At 42.2% G+C, this 16,248-nt stretch overlaps 1 protein-coding gene across 3 annotated transcripts in view; it reads left to right on the top strand.

The window, feature by feature from the left end:
- The window catches only part of LOC109173706 (probable leucine-rich repeat receptor-like protein kinase At1g35710), a 31,552-nt gene that overhangs the window by 872 nt on the left and 14,432 nt on the right, over positions 1 to 16,248 (top strand). Inside the window, exons 2-3 of one of the 3 annotated variants that reach the window (XM_019322991.1) lie at positions 2,383 to 2,533; positions 15,569 to 15,784. The exons of 1 other annotated variant lie outside the window; for it this stretch is intronic. In XM_019322991.1, the coding sequence (XP_019178536.1) occupies positions 2,383 to 2,430 (48 nt within the window). In that variant the 3' untranslated portion in view covers positions 2,431 to 2,533; positions 15,569 to 15,784. Of the gene's footprint in view, positions 1 to 317; positions 662 to 2,382; positions 2,534 to 15,568; positions 15,785 to 16,248 lie in introns of those variants that run through there. One more of the 3 variants, XM_019322990.1, reaches the window with a different exon arrangement.

Here is a 16,248-nt window from a genome sequence, read left to right as displayed (position 1 = left end):
CAACCTAACTTATCTTGATTTGAGTGGAACCGGTTTGAATGGATCAATTCCTGAGTCATTGTTCATCAACTTGGAGAAGCTTGAGTATCTCGATCTTTCTTACAATGAATTTTCCGAGCCTTTATCACCTAACATTAACAATCTGTCTAGCCTCAAACATCTTCTACTGTCATTCAATCAGTTCCAAGGTGAAATCCTATATTCTATAGGCCAACTCAAAAATCTTCAAGTCTTGGACATTAGCTATAATCTCTTGAATTCAACTATTCCTTCATCATTGTCTTCTTTGACCAAATTGTCTAATCTGGACTTATCAAGTAATTTTATTCCCGGTAATATTTCACCCCATCTCATCTCCAATTGGACCAAGCTAACAACTTTGGATCTTGGAGACAATTCCTTCAATGGCAGTATTCCATCTGAAATTGGTTTGCTCACAAATCTTGGATACCTTTCCTTGTATGGAAATAAGTTCCATTGCACCATTCCACCCCAGATAGGAAACTTGCAACATTTGTATGAGCTAGTCTTATCAGACAACCACTTCTATGGTCCAATACCTCATACAATCGGAAACCTCACTGGCCTTTCTAATCTAGAGCTTTCCAATAATAATCTCACTGGGATGTTGCCACCTCAAATAAGAAACTTGAAAAGTTTGGAAAATCTAGAATTGTCAAAAAACAATATCTATGGACCAGTATTTGAGATAATTGAAAACCTCACAAGGCTCAATTCTATTCAGATTTCCTATAACAATTTCACTGGTATACTTCCACCTCAAATAGGAAACTTTTTGAATTTGGCTGTTCTAGACTTGTCAAGAAACAACTTTTATGGTCCAATATCTCAAATAATTGGAAACTTTTTGAATTTGGCTGTTCTAGACTTGTCAAGAAACAACTTTTATGGTCCAATATCTCAAATAATTGGAAACCTCACACAACTTGAAGTCCCACGCCTTTCCACAAACAATTTCATTGGTACACTTATGTTTGATAGTGGAAATCCAACATCAAATCTTATCTCTTCAACCATTTGCAATTTACGTTATCTCATAATTTTGGATTTGGCAAACAATTTGTTTACTGGGCCAATACCTCAATGTTTGGTAAACATAGATCTGTCTGTGTTAGATTTGCACCGGAATCAATTTCATGGGCCAATCCCAACACAATTTAAGGTTTGCAACTCATTGAGCAGACTTAGTTTGTATGATAACCAATTAGAGGGTGCAGTGCCACAATCTTTAATCAATTGTAAAGGGTTAGAAGTTCTTGATCTTGGACACAACAAATTGAGTGGTACATTTCCAATGTGGTTAAGAGTTATTCCAAATCTAAAGGTTCTTAACTTGAGATTTAATCGGCTGAATGGTTCCATCCGAAATAGGAGGATTAAAGGGCATTTGTTTCCCCAACTTCGTGTCTTTGACCTCTCCTCTAATGGATTCACAGGGGATTTACCCACATGGCTTTTCAAGAATTTTAAAGCCATGACAAATGTTGATGAAAATAAATCACAATTGTACCTTGGTTTGAATAATTCTACCAGGTCGTCCTATCCCTATTACTATGAAGATTCAATGATTGTGAGTGTGAAGGGGCAAGAGCGTGAACTTGTAAGAGTACTTAACATGTTTATTACCATTGATCTCTCAAACAACAAATTTGAAGGGCATATTCCAAATAGCATTGGAGATCTTCTTGCATTACGTGAATTAAATTTATCACGTAACAAGTTCACTGGACACATCCCAACGTCTCTTGGAAATTTATCCATGTTGGAATCCTTAGACCTTTCTTTGAATCAAATTGGTGGAGTTATCCCTGAGCAATTGGCAAGAATTACAACTCTGGAAGTGTTGAATCTCTCACATAATAAGCTTGTGGGATGCATACCTCAAGGCCCACAATTCAATACATTTGAAGCAAATTCATACCAAGGAAATGATGGTTTGAAAGGAAAGCCTTTGTCACAAAGTTGTGGGGACAGTGTAACACCACAACTTCCTGCACCAAAGGATTTCTACAAAGAAGATGATTCGAGTTTTTTGAGCGGATGCACAATAAAAGTTGTGGCAATGGGGTATGGTTGTGGTATTCTTTTTGGATTATTCATGGGAAGTCTCATGTTCCTGACTGGAAAGCCAGAATTCATTAGAAGGTTTGCTGAAGAAGAAGCATACAAACTAGCAATGAAGGTTAAACGAAGAAAATCAAAGACAAGAAGAAGAAGAAACTAGCTAGCTTTACAATGGTAAGTAACCTTATTACACCAAAGAAATTTACAACTGTATATGGTATGTTTTGTTGGTAATGCATAAGTGCATGTAGATACATGATGGGATATACTGTGAAGTGTGTTTACTAACTTTTGCAGATCGCTTCTCTCCCGATGACAAATACTCGAGACAGAGGGTGCTATTAAAGAAGTGCATGTTTTGGTTTGTTGCTGATTCAGAAATCACCTCTCAAGTACTGATTGCTTTTAGATCTCTAGCTAAGTGTTGAGATGTGGAACATGAATTGAGGTAATAACAAAAAAATAGTTACATACATGAAGTCTAAGAGATATGGAGTTAATTAGGTGGTTATTTTTATTAAAAATTTGAATTAACTATAAATATCATTAATATTTTCAACTCCTTTTATATTTATTTTGCATTTTCCATGCATGCTTTTAATATTTGTAACTCTTCAATTCTTCTAGTTTTCTATTTAAACAGACTTTTGTATTTAGGAGTGACTGTATTTTGTATGACTTAGTTTTGTTCTATCTTGAGAGTTTTTGTTAGTAATATAAATAATTGTATTTAATTTATACTATATAGTTTGTATCTGTGGTAGAGAATTAGTCTAATCAGCTTTAGCCTATAGAATAGGAGCTTTGTATATAGGACTCTAATTGCTTGTCTGAGTTCTATTGAATTGGTTATTCACATTCCGTAATCTAATCTGGTATCAGAAGCCGAAGGTTCGATCTTCTTTCTCTCTTTTTCGTTCACCATACACTATCCCCGTATCGATAGCATGGCATCCTCCTCCAGTGAACGAACCGTCGCCACCACCTCCGGTGGCCGTCAACTCCCTCACGGCGGCGCACCATTTTGTCTCCACACGGCTGACGATGAGGAACTACCTCTTTTGGCGCACTCAATTAGTGTCATTCCTCCGCGGCCAAGGTTTGTTAGGCTACGTCGACGGCCAGATTCCGTGTCCACCGGCGACCGTCGTCGTGACCTCCACTGCCGGTGACTCCACCACGACAACCACCACCACTGCAAATCCGGCGTATGAAGCATGGATTCAGCAGGACCAGGCGATCCTCTCCACCATCGTCTCATCCTTATCCGACGAGGTTATGCACCTCGTAGTCGGCCGGCAGACATCTCGGGAGGTCTGGGATGCGATCGCGTCAACGTGCGCCTCCACTACCCGTGCGCGATGTTTGAGTCTGCTCGGGCAATTTCAGACCCTCCGCCAAGGTCCTGGATCTCCGGCCGAATATTTAGGGAAGTGCCAGATGATCGTTGAGGCGCTATCGCTCGCCGGCAGGCCCCTCTCGCCGGACGAACAGATTTTGTACGTTCTCTGGGGGCTCAGACCGGAGTTCCGTACCATGGCAAACTCCCTCACCGCAACTGGAGTGACGGTGTTGTTGGCATAGCTCTCCGACTTCCTCCAGGCGCAGGAATTCATCCATGAGGATGATTTCGCCATTTCTGACTCGGCGGCTGGCAGTGGCTCTCCGGCGGCTTTCTACGCTGGACGAGGGCGGCATGGAAATGATTAATAGCAGGGACGTCACTCCGGCGGACGTGGTGGACGTCAAAATCGCGGCCGGGGCAATTAAGGCCGGGGTGGCGGACCGAGATGTCAGATTTGCAGAGCCCATGGACACACGGCCTTGTACTGCTACAAACGGTACAATGATCGTCCTGCCGGTCACGCCAACGTAGCGGTCTCCGGTGACAACATCTCATGCAACCCCAGACGAACAAATGATGGGACACTCTGAAACCTACACTGGTGGGGATGTTCTAAAAATTGGAAATGGTACAGGTTTGGGTGTTTCCCGTATAGGCCATACCGTAATCCCATCTAAATCTAAAAGTTTGTCAATGTCTCAAATTCTACACGTTCCAAATTTAACGTTACCATTATTATTCGTTTATCGCTTTACTAACGATAACGATGTTTACTTTGAATTTCACAAAAATCTGTTTCTTGTGAAGGATTGCAACACTCGGGCGGTTCTTCTTAAAGGTTTCACCTCCGGCGGCCTATACAAGTTATTGGTCCCACCATCTCCGTGTGCCTTTCTCACCGCTCGAGCACCCTCCGATGTGTGGCATCAACGTCTAGGTCACCCCCACAATCAAGCTCTACAACGCACCTTAAAACACTGTCCCGTCACTACAAATAAAGCCAGTTCGTCCAAGTTGTGTACCGCGTGTCAACTCGGGAAATCAGCTCGCTTTCCCTTAGATAGGGTTTCTAGCACTAGCAATAATATTTTAGACTTGTTATATACGGACATCTGGGGTCCGTCTCCTGTAATTAGTGCTACTGGCTACCGTTATTTCGTATTGTTTGTAGATGATCACTCGCGTTATTGCTGGTTTTACCCATTACGGTTAAAATCATATATATATAAAATATTTGATGTGTTCCGGATGATGGTAGAACGACGCTTTTCGCGTTCTATCAAAACCATACAGTTTGATTTAGGGGGTGAGTATCAACGTCTTCACAAAGTCTTCGAAAATTTAGGCATTACACACAGACAATCGTGTGCCTATACCCATGAACAAAACGGCCGTGTCGAACGCCGGAACAGACAAATAGTCGAAACCGGCTTGGCACTTCTAGCTGAAAGCTCAACCCCACAAATATATTGGGATTATGCTTTTGAAACAGCCACCTATTTAATCAACTGTCTACCATCCTCTGCTATAAACTTTGAAAGTCCGCATTATCGTGTCTATAAAACACAACCTCCGTACACTTTCCTTCGTGTCTTCGGGTGTCGATGTTACCCATATCTTCGGCCCTACAATCGACACAAGATAGAGTATTGGTCGACACCCTGTGTCTTCCTAGGTTACCCTGTCTCTTTTAGGGGATATCGGTGTTTGGATCCTATCTCGGGAAAGATCTTTATCTGCCGCCATGTTCGGTTTGATGAATCCGTCTTCCCTTTTGCTCTGCAGGCACCTGTTCAGCCTACAGTGAGTTCCACTGCAACACCCTGGGGAGCCGGGCCAGTTGTAGTTGCTACTCAGTCAACACCCCTAGCCATGGAGTTACCTATTGCTCCAGAACCGGGGCCACCGGCCATAACAGTTCCACCAGAAACTCGTGTCACTACGGGACTACCTGCTACGGCCCGTAGGAGCATGGGACGGGGCAAGCCTCATGTCCCGCATACTATGCAGACTCGACACAAGACTTAGGGTCATGATGAAGAGTTTTTTGCTCTTACTGCGACTACTGATCCGACCTGCTACTCTTAGGCTGTAGGGCATCCTCAGTGGCGGGATGCCATGGATCAGGAATTTAATGCCCTTTTACATAACACCACCTGGGAGCTCACTCCGGCTACACCACAAATGAACATCATTGGCTGCAAATGGGTTTTTCGCACCAAACGCAAAGCCGATGGTTCAGTGGAGCGCTATAAGGCGCAACTAGTAGCCAAAGGGTTCAACCAGGTTGCAGGAGAAGATTTCTTTGACACTTTTAGTCCGGTGGTCAAGCCAACCATCGTCCGCATACTTTTTTCTCTTACTATTTCTAACAGGTGGACCCTACGGCAGCTAGATGTTCACAATGCTTTCTTAAATGGACATCTTGCTGAAACCGTATATATGAAGCAACCACCAGGCTATGAAGACCCGGCCAGGCCGAATCATGTTTGTCATCTTCAGCGGTCCCTTTACGGACTAAAACAAGCACCTCGCGCCTGGTTTAAAAGGCTTCATGATTTTTTGATATCCACAGGGTTTTTGGCATCCAAAACAGATGTATCTCTATTCCATTACACTTCGGGAGATTCACGCGTTTTTTTTATTAGTTTACGTCGACGACATTATAATGATGGGGAATGATACAAGTCTGGTCACTGTCTTGCTACACCGCTTAGCCACGACTTTCAAGATCCGGGACTTGGGAACACCGAGCTTCTTCTTAGGGATCGAGACTCTCACACTTGGTGACAGCTTTCTTCTCTCTCAGCGCCAGTATATGCAGGATATACTATCTCGCTCGGGCATGACAGATTGCAAAGCCCTGGCTACACCGGCTTCGGTCACACAACTGGCCACTCCGTCCTCCAATCCTTTTGAGAATCCAACGCAGTACCGTCGTATAGTTGGGGCGTTACAGTACCTCACAATCACTCGTCCAGATCTGGCATATTCTGTTAACCGATTGTGTCAGTTTATGCATTCCCCTACTGATGATCATTGGAGTCTTCTTAAGAGGGTTCTTCGTTATATCAAGGGGACTCAGGACTACGGTCTATGTCTTCGCACGTCGACAACGTCTGATTTACATGCTTACTCCGACTCCGACTGGGCTAGCTGCCCTATTGATCGGAAATCCACCAGTGGGTATGCAGTCTTTCTCGGGGCTAACCTGATTTCTTGGGTGTCCCGCAAGCAGCGCACAGTAGCAAGGTCTTCGACTGAAGCAGAGTACAAGGGCCTGGCAGATGTAGCAGCTGAGGTTACCTGGGTCGTCTCTTTGCTGCGTGAAGTTGGGCTCCACTCGGGCAAGCCGGCAACACTGTGTTGTGACAATCTCGGGGCCACATACTTGGCGACCAATCCAGTCTTCCACGCTCGGACGAAGCACGTTCAGATCGATTATCACTTTGTTCGGGACAAGGTCATATCCGGGGATTTTATTGTTAGCTTTGTTTCCACAAAGGAGCAGATAGCCGACATCTTCACCAAACCCTTACCAGGACCACGATTTCAACTACTTCGGGACAAGCTCAATGTTGTCACCCTCCAACCTTGTACTTGAGGGGGTGTGTTAGTAATATAAATAATTGTATTTAATTTATACTATATAATTTGTATCTTTGGTAGAGAATTAGTCTAATCAGCTTTAGCCTATAGAATAGGAGCTTTGTATATAGGACCCTAATTGCTTGTCTGAGTTCTATTGAATTGGTTATTCACATTCCGTAATCTAATCATTTTTGCCTCTTTGTCACTTTAATTTTCCGCATGTTCCCTTGTCCAATATCATAGCAACTAATTTTTTTTTTTGAACGGATAGCAAGTAATTAACACTGTGTTGTAGTAAAATAAAAAATTAATTAATTGAGTTATTAATTCTATTTTTTCTTATATTTATAGGTGGCATTCCCTTTTTCTTTTTCCTTCAAAATATCACATTTGATTCTAGTATTATTGTCGTATGACTATTTTTGGTCCTTTAATTTATCAAACAAAATTATTTAAATGCTCTTAAATAATAAAGGGGTATTTCGATCTTCAAATATGGATTTTTTTAAAAAAAAAATAAAAATAAAAAAAATATAGCGGCTCAACCCAGCTGGCCATTTTGTAAAAAAAAAAAATAAAATCAAAATGCCTTTGTATTTAACATTATTTCAATGATTTTGTTGACATAGGATCAAAAATGGTCATGTCACAATAATATTAGGACCAAAATTGGATATTCTAATTAAAAAGAAACTAAAAGTATTTTGCCACATATAAATCTAGAACAAAAAATAGAATTAAGCGAATTTAAGGACAATTGTCTCTATAGGGAGTAAAACCAAATAAGCGGAGAACTTATACTTAATAGAGAATTTAATTTCATTTTGGTTTCATCACAACTTTGTAGAATAGATATTTATGAATTTTGTTGATGATGCGATTTGGAGATGTCGAAGTTAAAGTCTTCTTCCAAATCTTTCATGTGTATAGGATTAGCTTTCTTTTACTTGATTATATCTTTATGTGCTTTCCACGTTAGATTGACTAAAAACTCAATTCACAGTACGTTATTGTGGGCAGAGGTGAGATATATATATTATGATCTTAGCTAAACTTGAGGGATGGGTTTGGCTGCGGATGCATACAATGTACTGGATGTCTGAAAGGCAAGCCCAATATTTTGTTATTCAAATATGGAGTGAGTTTGATGTAGTAAATACGATGTTTCTCACGAATATGATTAAGTACCAAAGTCAGACTGGATATAGATCATTTCCTCTCTTCTTTTTTTTTTTTTTTTTTTTTTTTTTTTTTTAAGTAAAAGGAGATTTTATTGGCGACGAATAGCCCTGTGGGAGGCAAAACCCCCAAGATCGTACAAGAACGAATGAAAAGCATTGTAGCCCTTATCCTCCAAGGTATCTTGGTCGTCTTCGACGCTACCAAGTCGGCGAGCACAAGAGAGTCCACTTCAACCTCGGAAAGGCACTTCGCGAAGGCGATGCACCAATGAAGAGCAAATTGAAGAGATAGAGCCTCAGCTTCTAAGGCTGAAGAGGCGTGTAGGCGGAAGCACAACCCCACTACGAGGTGACCACATGAATCCCTCAAGCAGGCACCCCACACAGCTCCCCCCTCCCCAAAGGCTGCATCCGTGTTTAGCTTGAGCCTCCCCGTCGGTGGCCTAAGCCACTTTACCCAAATTGTAACCTTTTGCGGAGGAATTCCAAAACACGCTATCAAACCTGCTATAATAATGAAGTCATCTCTAGGGCCCCTCCGATGAACCTGGCGAGAGAGAGATATTAAGAATAGCTCCATCCTAACTCGATCTATTGATGGCAGTGAACGTGGAGACAGGTTCATCACCGTAGATCCTTTAATTGTACGAACACCATAACACCCAAAGTATGAGGCAAGGAAGCAGTTTTGCACACCAGTCCATTATCGATCCCGGTGGTGCATGCAGCCACCATGTATGGCACTCCGCTCTGATCGAAGTTGCAGCGGCGCACGACATGTCGAAGATCCCACCAAAAAATTCCAAACTTGCTTAGGCAAACCACACCGATAGAGGCAGTGTTCAAGCTCAGCCGACGCGCTACGACACAGTGGGAAAATAGATGGTAAGTTGACAACAAATCGCTGAACAATATCTGGAAAAGGCAGAGACTGTCGCAGCAGTCACCACATGAAAAGCGAAACCTTCGACAGTAAGCCATTACCCCAAATGCAACGGGAGGACAAGCTTAGCTTGTCCTCCTATCGGCCGGAGGGCATCGTAAGCCGATGTAAAGGAGAAGTCCCCAAAAGAATCCGGCGACCATAGTAGCTTTCCTTCCGCACTAACCTTAGTATTATCTTCCACAAAATCTCTGAGTTGTGACATCCTTCTCCACGAGATTGAACCGGCTTGTTGAGTTTGTCTCATATATGGATTAGGAATATGAGTTTGTCTCATACTAGGAGTAGGAGTGAAACGGGTAGACCCCTTGTACAGGGATTAGATGCCTATAAATATATTGGTTGTATCCCTAAGGGGTTGTGTCACCACTATCACCATCACTATGAATATATGTATTGTTTCACTCCCGTGGATATAGGCACTTTGCCGAACCACGTAAATCTTGTATTCTTTACCCTTTCTGCCATTATTATTTTTCTTGTTCTTGTTAATCTCAACAAATTGGTATCAGAGCTCTGTTGAGATGGTCAGTTCAAGTACAAAATTCGAGTTATCAAAGTTTGATGGTATAGGGAATTTTGGGTTATGGCGGTCTAGGGTAAAAGATTTGTTGGCATACCAGGGCCTTCTGAAAACCTTGAGGGCGGAAAATCCAGCAAATCGGGGAGATGCTGATTGGAAGGAGTTGAAGAAGCAGGAAGCTATGAACGTGGTTCATGTCGATGACTCTTATTATAGTGACGGTGATGTTCTAGCGGTAACTAGTAACAAGTTCGAACATTGTTTGGACTTGTTGGGCGTTTCTAGATGCTAGATGAGAAGATGGTGATGGGCGCTGTGGTGTTGGGCAGCGCAGATACCAGGAGGGGTCGCGGACCTGGTATCGGTATGGGCTAGGCTTGTCATGAGTCACGGCTGGTACGGGTTGGGCTTGTTATGAGACATGGACCTGGTATGGGCCGGGCTTGGCTTGAGTCACGCTTGGTGTGGCGGATTGCTTGGAACGAAGCAGTTTGTGAACATGTACGGGGAAACGTTTGATGCTGCGTTGTGCGTGTTGCTGGCCAGTGGTAATTGCTGGTTAGTGGTGCATTGGGCAAGGCACACGAGTTTAGTGTGACTTTGCCGGGGCCCTGTTGTGTTGGGGCAGCGTGGATACCAGGAAGGGACATGGATCTGGTATGGGCCAGATGCATGAGGTCAGCTAAACGGGACAGTAAGCATGAGTCGCGGCTGGTATAACAGGTCGACGGCTGAGGGACGAATGGCTTGGGACAAAGTAGTTCGTGTACATGCTGGAAAACGTTTGATGCTGCGTGGTGCATATGGCTGGCTAGTTGGGATGAGCATGGTTGTTCCTACCCATGTGTATATGTGAGATAAATATTTTTCACCTAAAGGGCATATTTGCGAAGGTGGAGATGGTTAGATAAGTCGTTTCTCCTAAAGGACATATTTGCTAAGGTGGAGATTTGTTGAGTTATCTTTTCTCCTAAGGGACATATTTGCCAAGGTGGAGATAGTCTTTCTCCTAAAGGGCATATATGTGAAGGTGGAGATGATGAGATAAGTTTTTTCTCCTAAAGAGCATATTCGTCAAGATGGGGATTTGTTGAGTTATCTTTTCTCCTAAAGAGCATATTCGCCAAGGTGGAGATTGTTGAGTTTGTCTCATATATGGATTAGGAATATGAGTTTGTCTCATACTAGGAGTAGGAGTGAAACAGGTAGACCCCTTGTACAGGGATTAGATGCCTATAAATATATTGGTTGTATCCCTAAGGGGTTGTGTCACCACTATCACCATAACTATGAATAAGAGTATTGTTTCACTATCGTGGATGTAGGCACTTTGCCGAACCACGTAAATCTTGCCTTCTTTACTTTCAGCCATTATTATTTTTCTTGTTCTTGTTAATCTCAACAAATACCAATTTGTTAATCTCTTGTACTCGGCTGTTCGAATGCATGGACTCTATCAGGAGGGTAGCGGGCATGCATATACTCGCTCCACAAGGAGTCACCTTCTAGCAAATTAAAACAAAGCTTAGCAGAATAAGTTCATTGAATGCCTTCGAGAGAATGAATTCCCAGCCCTCCTTCACTTGTATGGAAGCAGATTTTTCTCCACGAGGTCCAATGCCTTTTTGGCTTACCATCCTGCATGCCCCATAAAAAATTGGCGAGCCTGGATTCGATAACCTTTTCTATCTTCTTGGGCAAAAAAAAGCGAAGAGGCCGTGTACAAAGGAATCGCAGATAGTACATGACGAATGAGTCAAACGGCCTCCCGGGGAAAGCAATTTACGCTGCCAACTGAGCAATTTTCCATCGATCTTCTCCAACAGGTGGTGATGTGGTGATAGTAGAGCGGGCGGTTCCTTGCCTTAAAGAGATTAACTCCGAGATAAGGAAAGGCAGAATCGATTTTTGCATGCCCAGAATCCTCGACACGGTGTTAGCTCTGCCGTTAGTGCACTTACTGGAGGTCACGAAAAAACTCTTGCTATAGTTGATTTTCTCCCCAGACCCCTCTTGATATTGATTTAGAACTTCGACAAGGGCACTTAACGAGGCCGAGGAACCATTCACAAAAATCACAATATCGTCCGCGAAGGCCAAATGGGTGACTTGAGGGCGATCCTTTCCTAATTTGCTTGTTGGTGTAAGTTTTCAGCTTAAGAGATAATGTAAACACCTAATCCCGAGTTGTATTGTGGTAGCTAGATGGAAAATGCCAAAAGTCCCTTTCTACAGGCATTTAATGGCGTATTTATAAGGGTGAAAAGGAACACATGATGGTCTCTCGGCATGTGTGACACGTGGGGCACATGCACACGGACAGGCTGGAGCCTGGAGGTGATACTGATTCCTCCACGTGTTTTGGGATTCCTAAACTCCTCGTTCTTGCGGCCATTATATTGAATCTGGGCCGAAGGAACATCGTTAAGGTCTCAAGTAGTGGGGGTCAAGTGACGCTTCCCGACCTAGGATGGTTGGGGTGAATCTGAGCGGCGGGCAGGTACAGTATGGACCCTACCCTGCTTAGCATGTTTACTTAGGCCAGGTCGGTATGTTCTGAGGTCGGTAATGCTCGGTTATTACTCCCCATGGTGAGACGATCATATACCGAGCTAATATACAAAACGATGAAGGAATAGTACACCCAGGGGATATTCCCTATCAAGTAGCCCCCTCAGCCCATGCCCTGACGTTGACTCGAAAAGGAAGGGTTCGGGCTTTAAAGGTCCAGAAAAGAATTCTTGGAATCTCTTTCGTCGGGTTAAGATCAAGTACGGTGCAAGCACACTGTGTGAAACATGGATCACCGTTCACCCGAGCCACTAGACACTTGTCGATTGATCATCTTCGATCCCGTGATTTGTTTTGAATTTTCAAATTTTCTAACTGCTCACTCTCTATAAATAGTGCACGATAGGGGAACTCATTCGCACGTATATCTCGTAGCAACTTGAGAGCTTCCAGAGCATAATTATTCGCTAAGACGCTCCCAGCACATCTTAGGACCCAATTGCCTCATTTAATTTGAGTAAGTATCTTCATGTCTCTTAATTTACTTTATAAGAATTTCTCTCGCTTAGTTGGCTTCCCAACTCTAAAATGTCTTTGCCCTACTTCAAGGAGAAGACATGACGGATTCGGACAGCTAAAACATCTTCGTTAGGGACTATGACGAAATAATCGAGGTCAGGTCACTCTCCGTTCCGCTTAGTTGAGGAATTCTCCGGTGACCAAGCGGAGACATCGGGAGCTCCTGAGGGCCAAGCTGAGCAATACCCCTCTGCGCTACCACAAGCCGACCTAGAAGCGGGGCCTTCTAGCCGAGATGTCTCCTCCCAGGTTCCTTATGCCCCTACGCTTTTTTCTTCATAGCCTTGTGTTCCTACCATCCGTTATTCTTCAAAGGCCATCACGACCCGCCAAGTCACTTCTTCCGGCAGCCCTTCTCCGCAAATCCGTGCTCCCACCCTTGCGAGTGGGAAGCACAAGTACCTCAGTAACGAGGCTATTAGGCCACATTTCTCTCTCCTCACCCGTGTCGAGCTTGAAGATATTTCTTCTCTCTTAACCTGTCGGGTGGCTTTTGATACTTGGCAAAGCCTGGGTAGCGTTATTGAACGCCACAAGGAGGATTGGATCGGGATTCATCTCGATTCACTTAAAGCGCCTCTCACTTTTCCATTCTCCTACTTTCTCCTTTTATTTCTTGAATTTAATAGGGTCCCCTTCGGTCAAATTTACCCAAATGCGCACCACATTCTGCCTTGCTTTCCTCAAATTTGCACTTGACACAATATTTCTTGCACTGTCTAGCTTTTCAGATTTCTATTTTCCGTTCGGGTGCTTCCACCTAAACTTATAAGGTTTATTGCAATGAAAGACACTTGGACCATGAACCAGTTGGCTCGAGCCTATGTTCAAGTGGTTAAGTATCATGGAGTACTGCGTGATATCGTTTCAGACAGGGATTCAAGGTTCTTATCACATCTTTCAAAGGCGTTGCAGACAGCTATGAGATCAAGGTTGAAGTTGAGTACCACCCTTCAAAACCGATAGGACGATTCAGACCTTGGAAAACATGTTGAGGAGTTGCGTGCTGGACTTTCAAGGATCTTGGGATGAGTACTTAGATTTGATTTTGTTTTCTTACAACAACAGTTATCATGCAAGCATTCGGATGACATCCTATGAAGCTTTGTACGGACAGAAGTGTAGAATCCCTTTATGTTGGGAAGATTTGGTAAATTCAGTAACTTTGGGACCACAATACTTACAAGAGACGACAAAAAGGTTAAGTTAATTCAAGAAAGGATGAAAGCTGCCCAAGATTGACAAAAGTCGTATACCGACCAATGAAGACATCCAGCCCAGTTCCAAGAAGGGGAAAAGGTTAAAACAATAACTTTTGAGATTTAATCATTGTAAGATTTAAATTCTTGGACTAAGATATGCGAATATACTAGCTATTACTGAAAATCTCACCCACAAGAGGAGTGATGAGATTTCGAAAGAAAGGTAAACTAAGCCCCAAATTCGTTGGACCTTATGAGATACTAGAGAAGATTGGGAAGGTAGCTTATCGTCTAGCCTTACCAATCAAGTTAGACCGAGTGCACGGTGTATTTCACGTGTCCCAGTTGAAGAAGTATGTGCACGACGCGTCACACGTGATTCAACCCGAGGAGAGTGAGCATTATGATTGGAATCCTATTCAATTAAGCATAAACACTAATCGAAGCAACGTATAACTTTGTGATCGAGGTTATGACATTTGAAGAAACCTTAACCTATGAAGAAAGGCTGGTGAAAATCTTGAATACCAAGACATGAGAAACGCGCATGAAATGCCTATTTTTTTTTTTGTATATATTGAATCTTATACTATAGCAGTCTATAGCTATATGAATAAAGAGTTTGAGAAATGATTGTGTACATATCTATATTTGAACTAGTATGATACTTTGGGAACTTATATTGGACAGTGTGGAGGTTGGATTGTGACTCTGTTAGATTGATGTGATATTGGTGGGCCCCTGGCTCTTTCTGCTACGGGTCTAGTAGTGTGGGAAGCTCTAGACAGGTCGGTTGTGTGGGAAGCTCCGATCAGCCACTGTAGGCTGATCCGGTAGTGTGGGAAGCTCCGGGTTGCCGTATTACCGTATTGATTATTTGTGGGTAACCTGGTAGAAACATATCCTAGGTTACCAGGGCTAGTAACTACCTATTGGGCTTAGAATCCCAATCAGAGGGTGTGCACACTTAAGGTTCTAGATCTGCTTGCATGTGAGACTTGTGATATTAATTGGTGACATTGGATTGACTATTGAGATCTGGGTATACTACTCTTTTTCCATTTATGACTCTTCGATTTGATGTGGTTACCTCCATATTTATATATTATTAATTTATGATGCTATCTATGTTACTATTGGAAAATGAGACTTGAAACTTATATATGATATTGATTGATGTGATTTGGAAAAGTTATTTGAAAATATTGTGTGACATATTCCTCCTATGTATAACTATATCTAAGAACTCTTTTGGTTAAGGTGTGGATTATGAATTACCATGTTTTGAACTGTTGATGAAATTCCTCTATTAATATTAGCCTTAGACTGAATTGGCGTGAGTAATGCTGTCAATTGTTTTCTAGTAGGTTGAGTCTTGTTTCAAAATGGATAATGGGGGTGAGTTCATTTTACTCAAATTGTCATTTTAGTGCATACAAGTCTTTTGAAAACCTTCCTATAGAGTTTGTTAGCTGGTGCGAGTGGTATTCATGTTCCAAAACCTATTTTGCCTATCAACCGTTTTGAAAGTATATGTGTATGTAATTTTACGTGGTGGAGTTGGGATTTACTTAGCACCCTTCGCTAATGTTTTAACTTTATTTTCAGGTATGAAGTAGAGATGTCGAGAGTGCGCTACTTAGTTCTGTTGGTGTTTCAATTCCTATTCATTTACCATAGAATGAACTTTAAGTAATTTCTGAAGTTAGCTTATGTTTTGAGATTTGATGTAATGAGTTTAGACTTATGTTGGATTTGGTTGTGAACTTTTGGTTAGTTTCCTTAGCGTTTGGGTTTTAGTATTGACCCAAGCCTGGAGTGACACCCCTTAGACTTATCGTTGTTTTAGCTTCCGCACTTAAACTCTTGTGAAAAACTGAATATTATCTCTTTATTTCCCTTTATTTATCAATTTCACGTATTAGAGATCGATTTGGGAGTGTTACACCAGTATTTTGAGCAGATTCACAGTAAATGTTATGACGATAGGGTATGATTGTGGTATTCTTTTTGGTTGTGAGAAAGGCAGAGTGCTTCTACAAGTTGAGGATGAAGGAATATAAAATAGAGCATGCATGCATTTCATCATCCATTCTTGAATCTTGAGAATTCACATTGCCAATTTTTTGAGTTAAATCTTTGATGTTGTTGTGCACTTGTTCTCTATCAAAATGCACTTTTTTTAACGTATTGTAATGATATTGACATCTTGTGAAATGAGAGTAATTCATTCAAGATTTAATAAACCCATATATATTGGAGATTGCCTTTAGTTTTAATTTGGTTTC

Source organism: Ipomoea nil, unplaced genomic scaffold (genome assembly GCF_001879475.1).
Source record: "Ipomoea nil cultivar Tokyo-kokei standard unplaced genomic scaffold, Asagao_1.1 scaffold0482, whole genome shotgun sequence".
Taxonomy (NCBI): domain Eukaryota; kingdom Viridiplantae; phylum Streptophyta; class Magnoliopsida; order Solanales; family Convolvulaceae; genus Ipomoea; species Ipomoea nil.
This window is presented reverse-complemented; position numbering and strand designations above follow the sequence as displayed.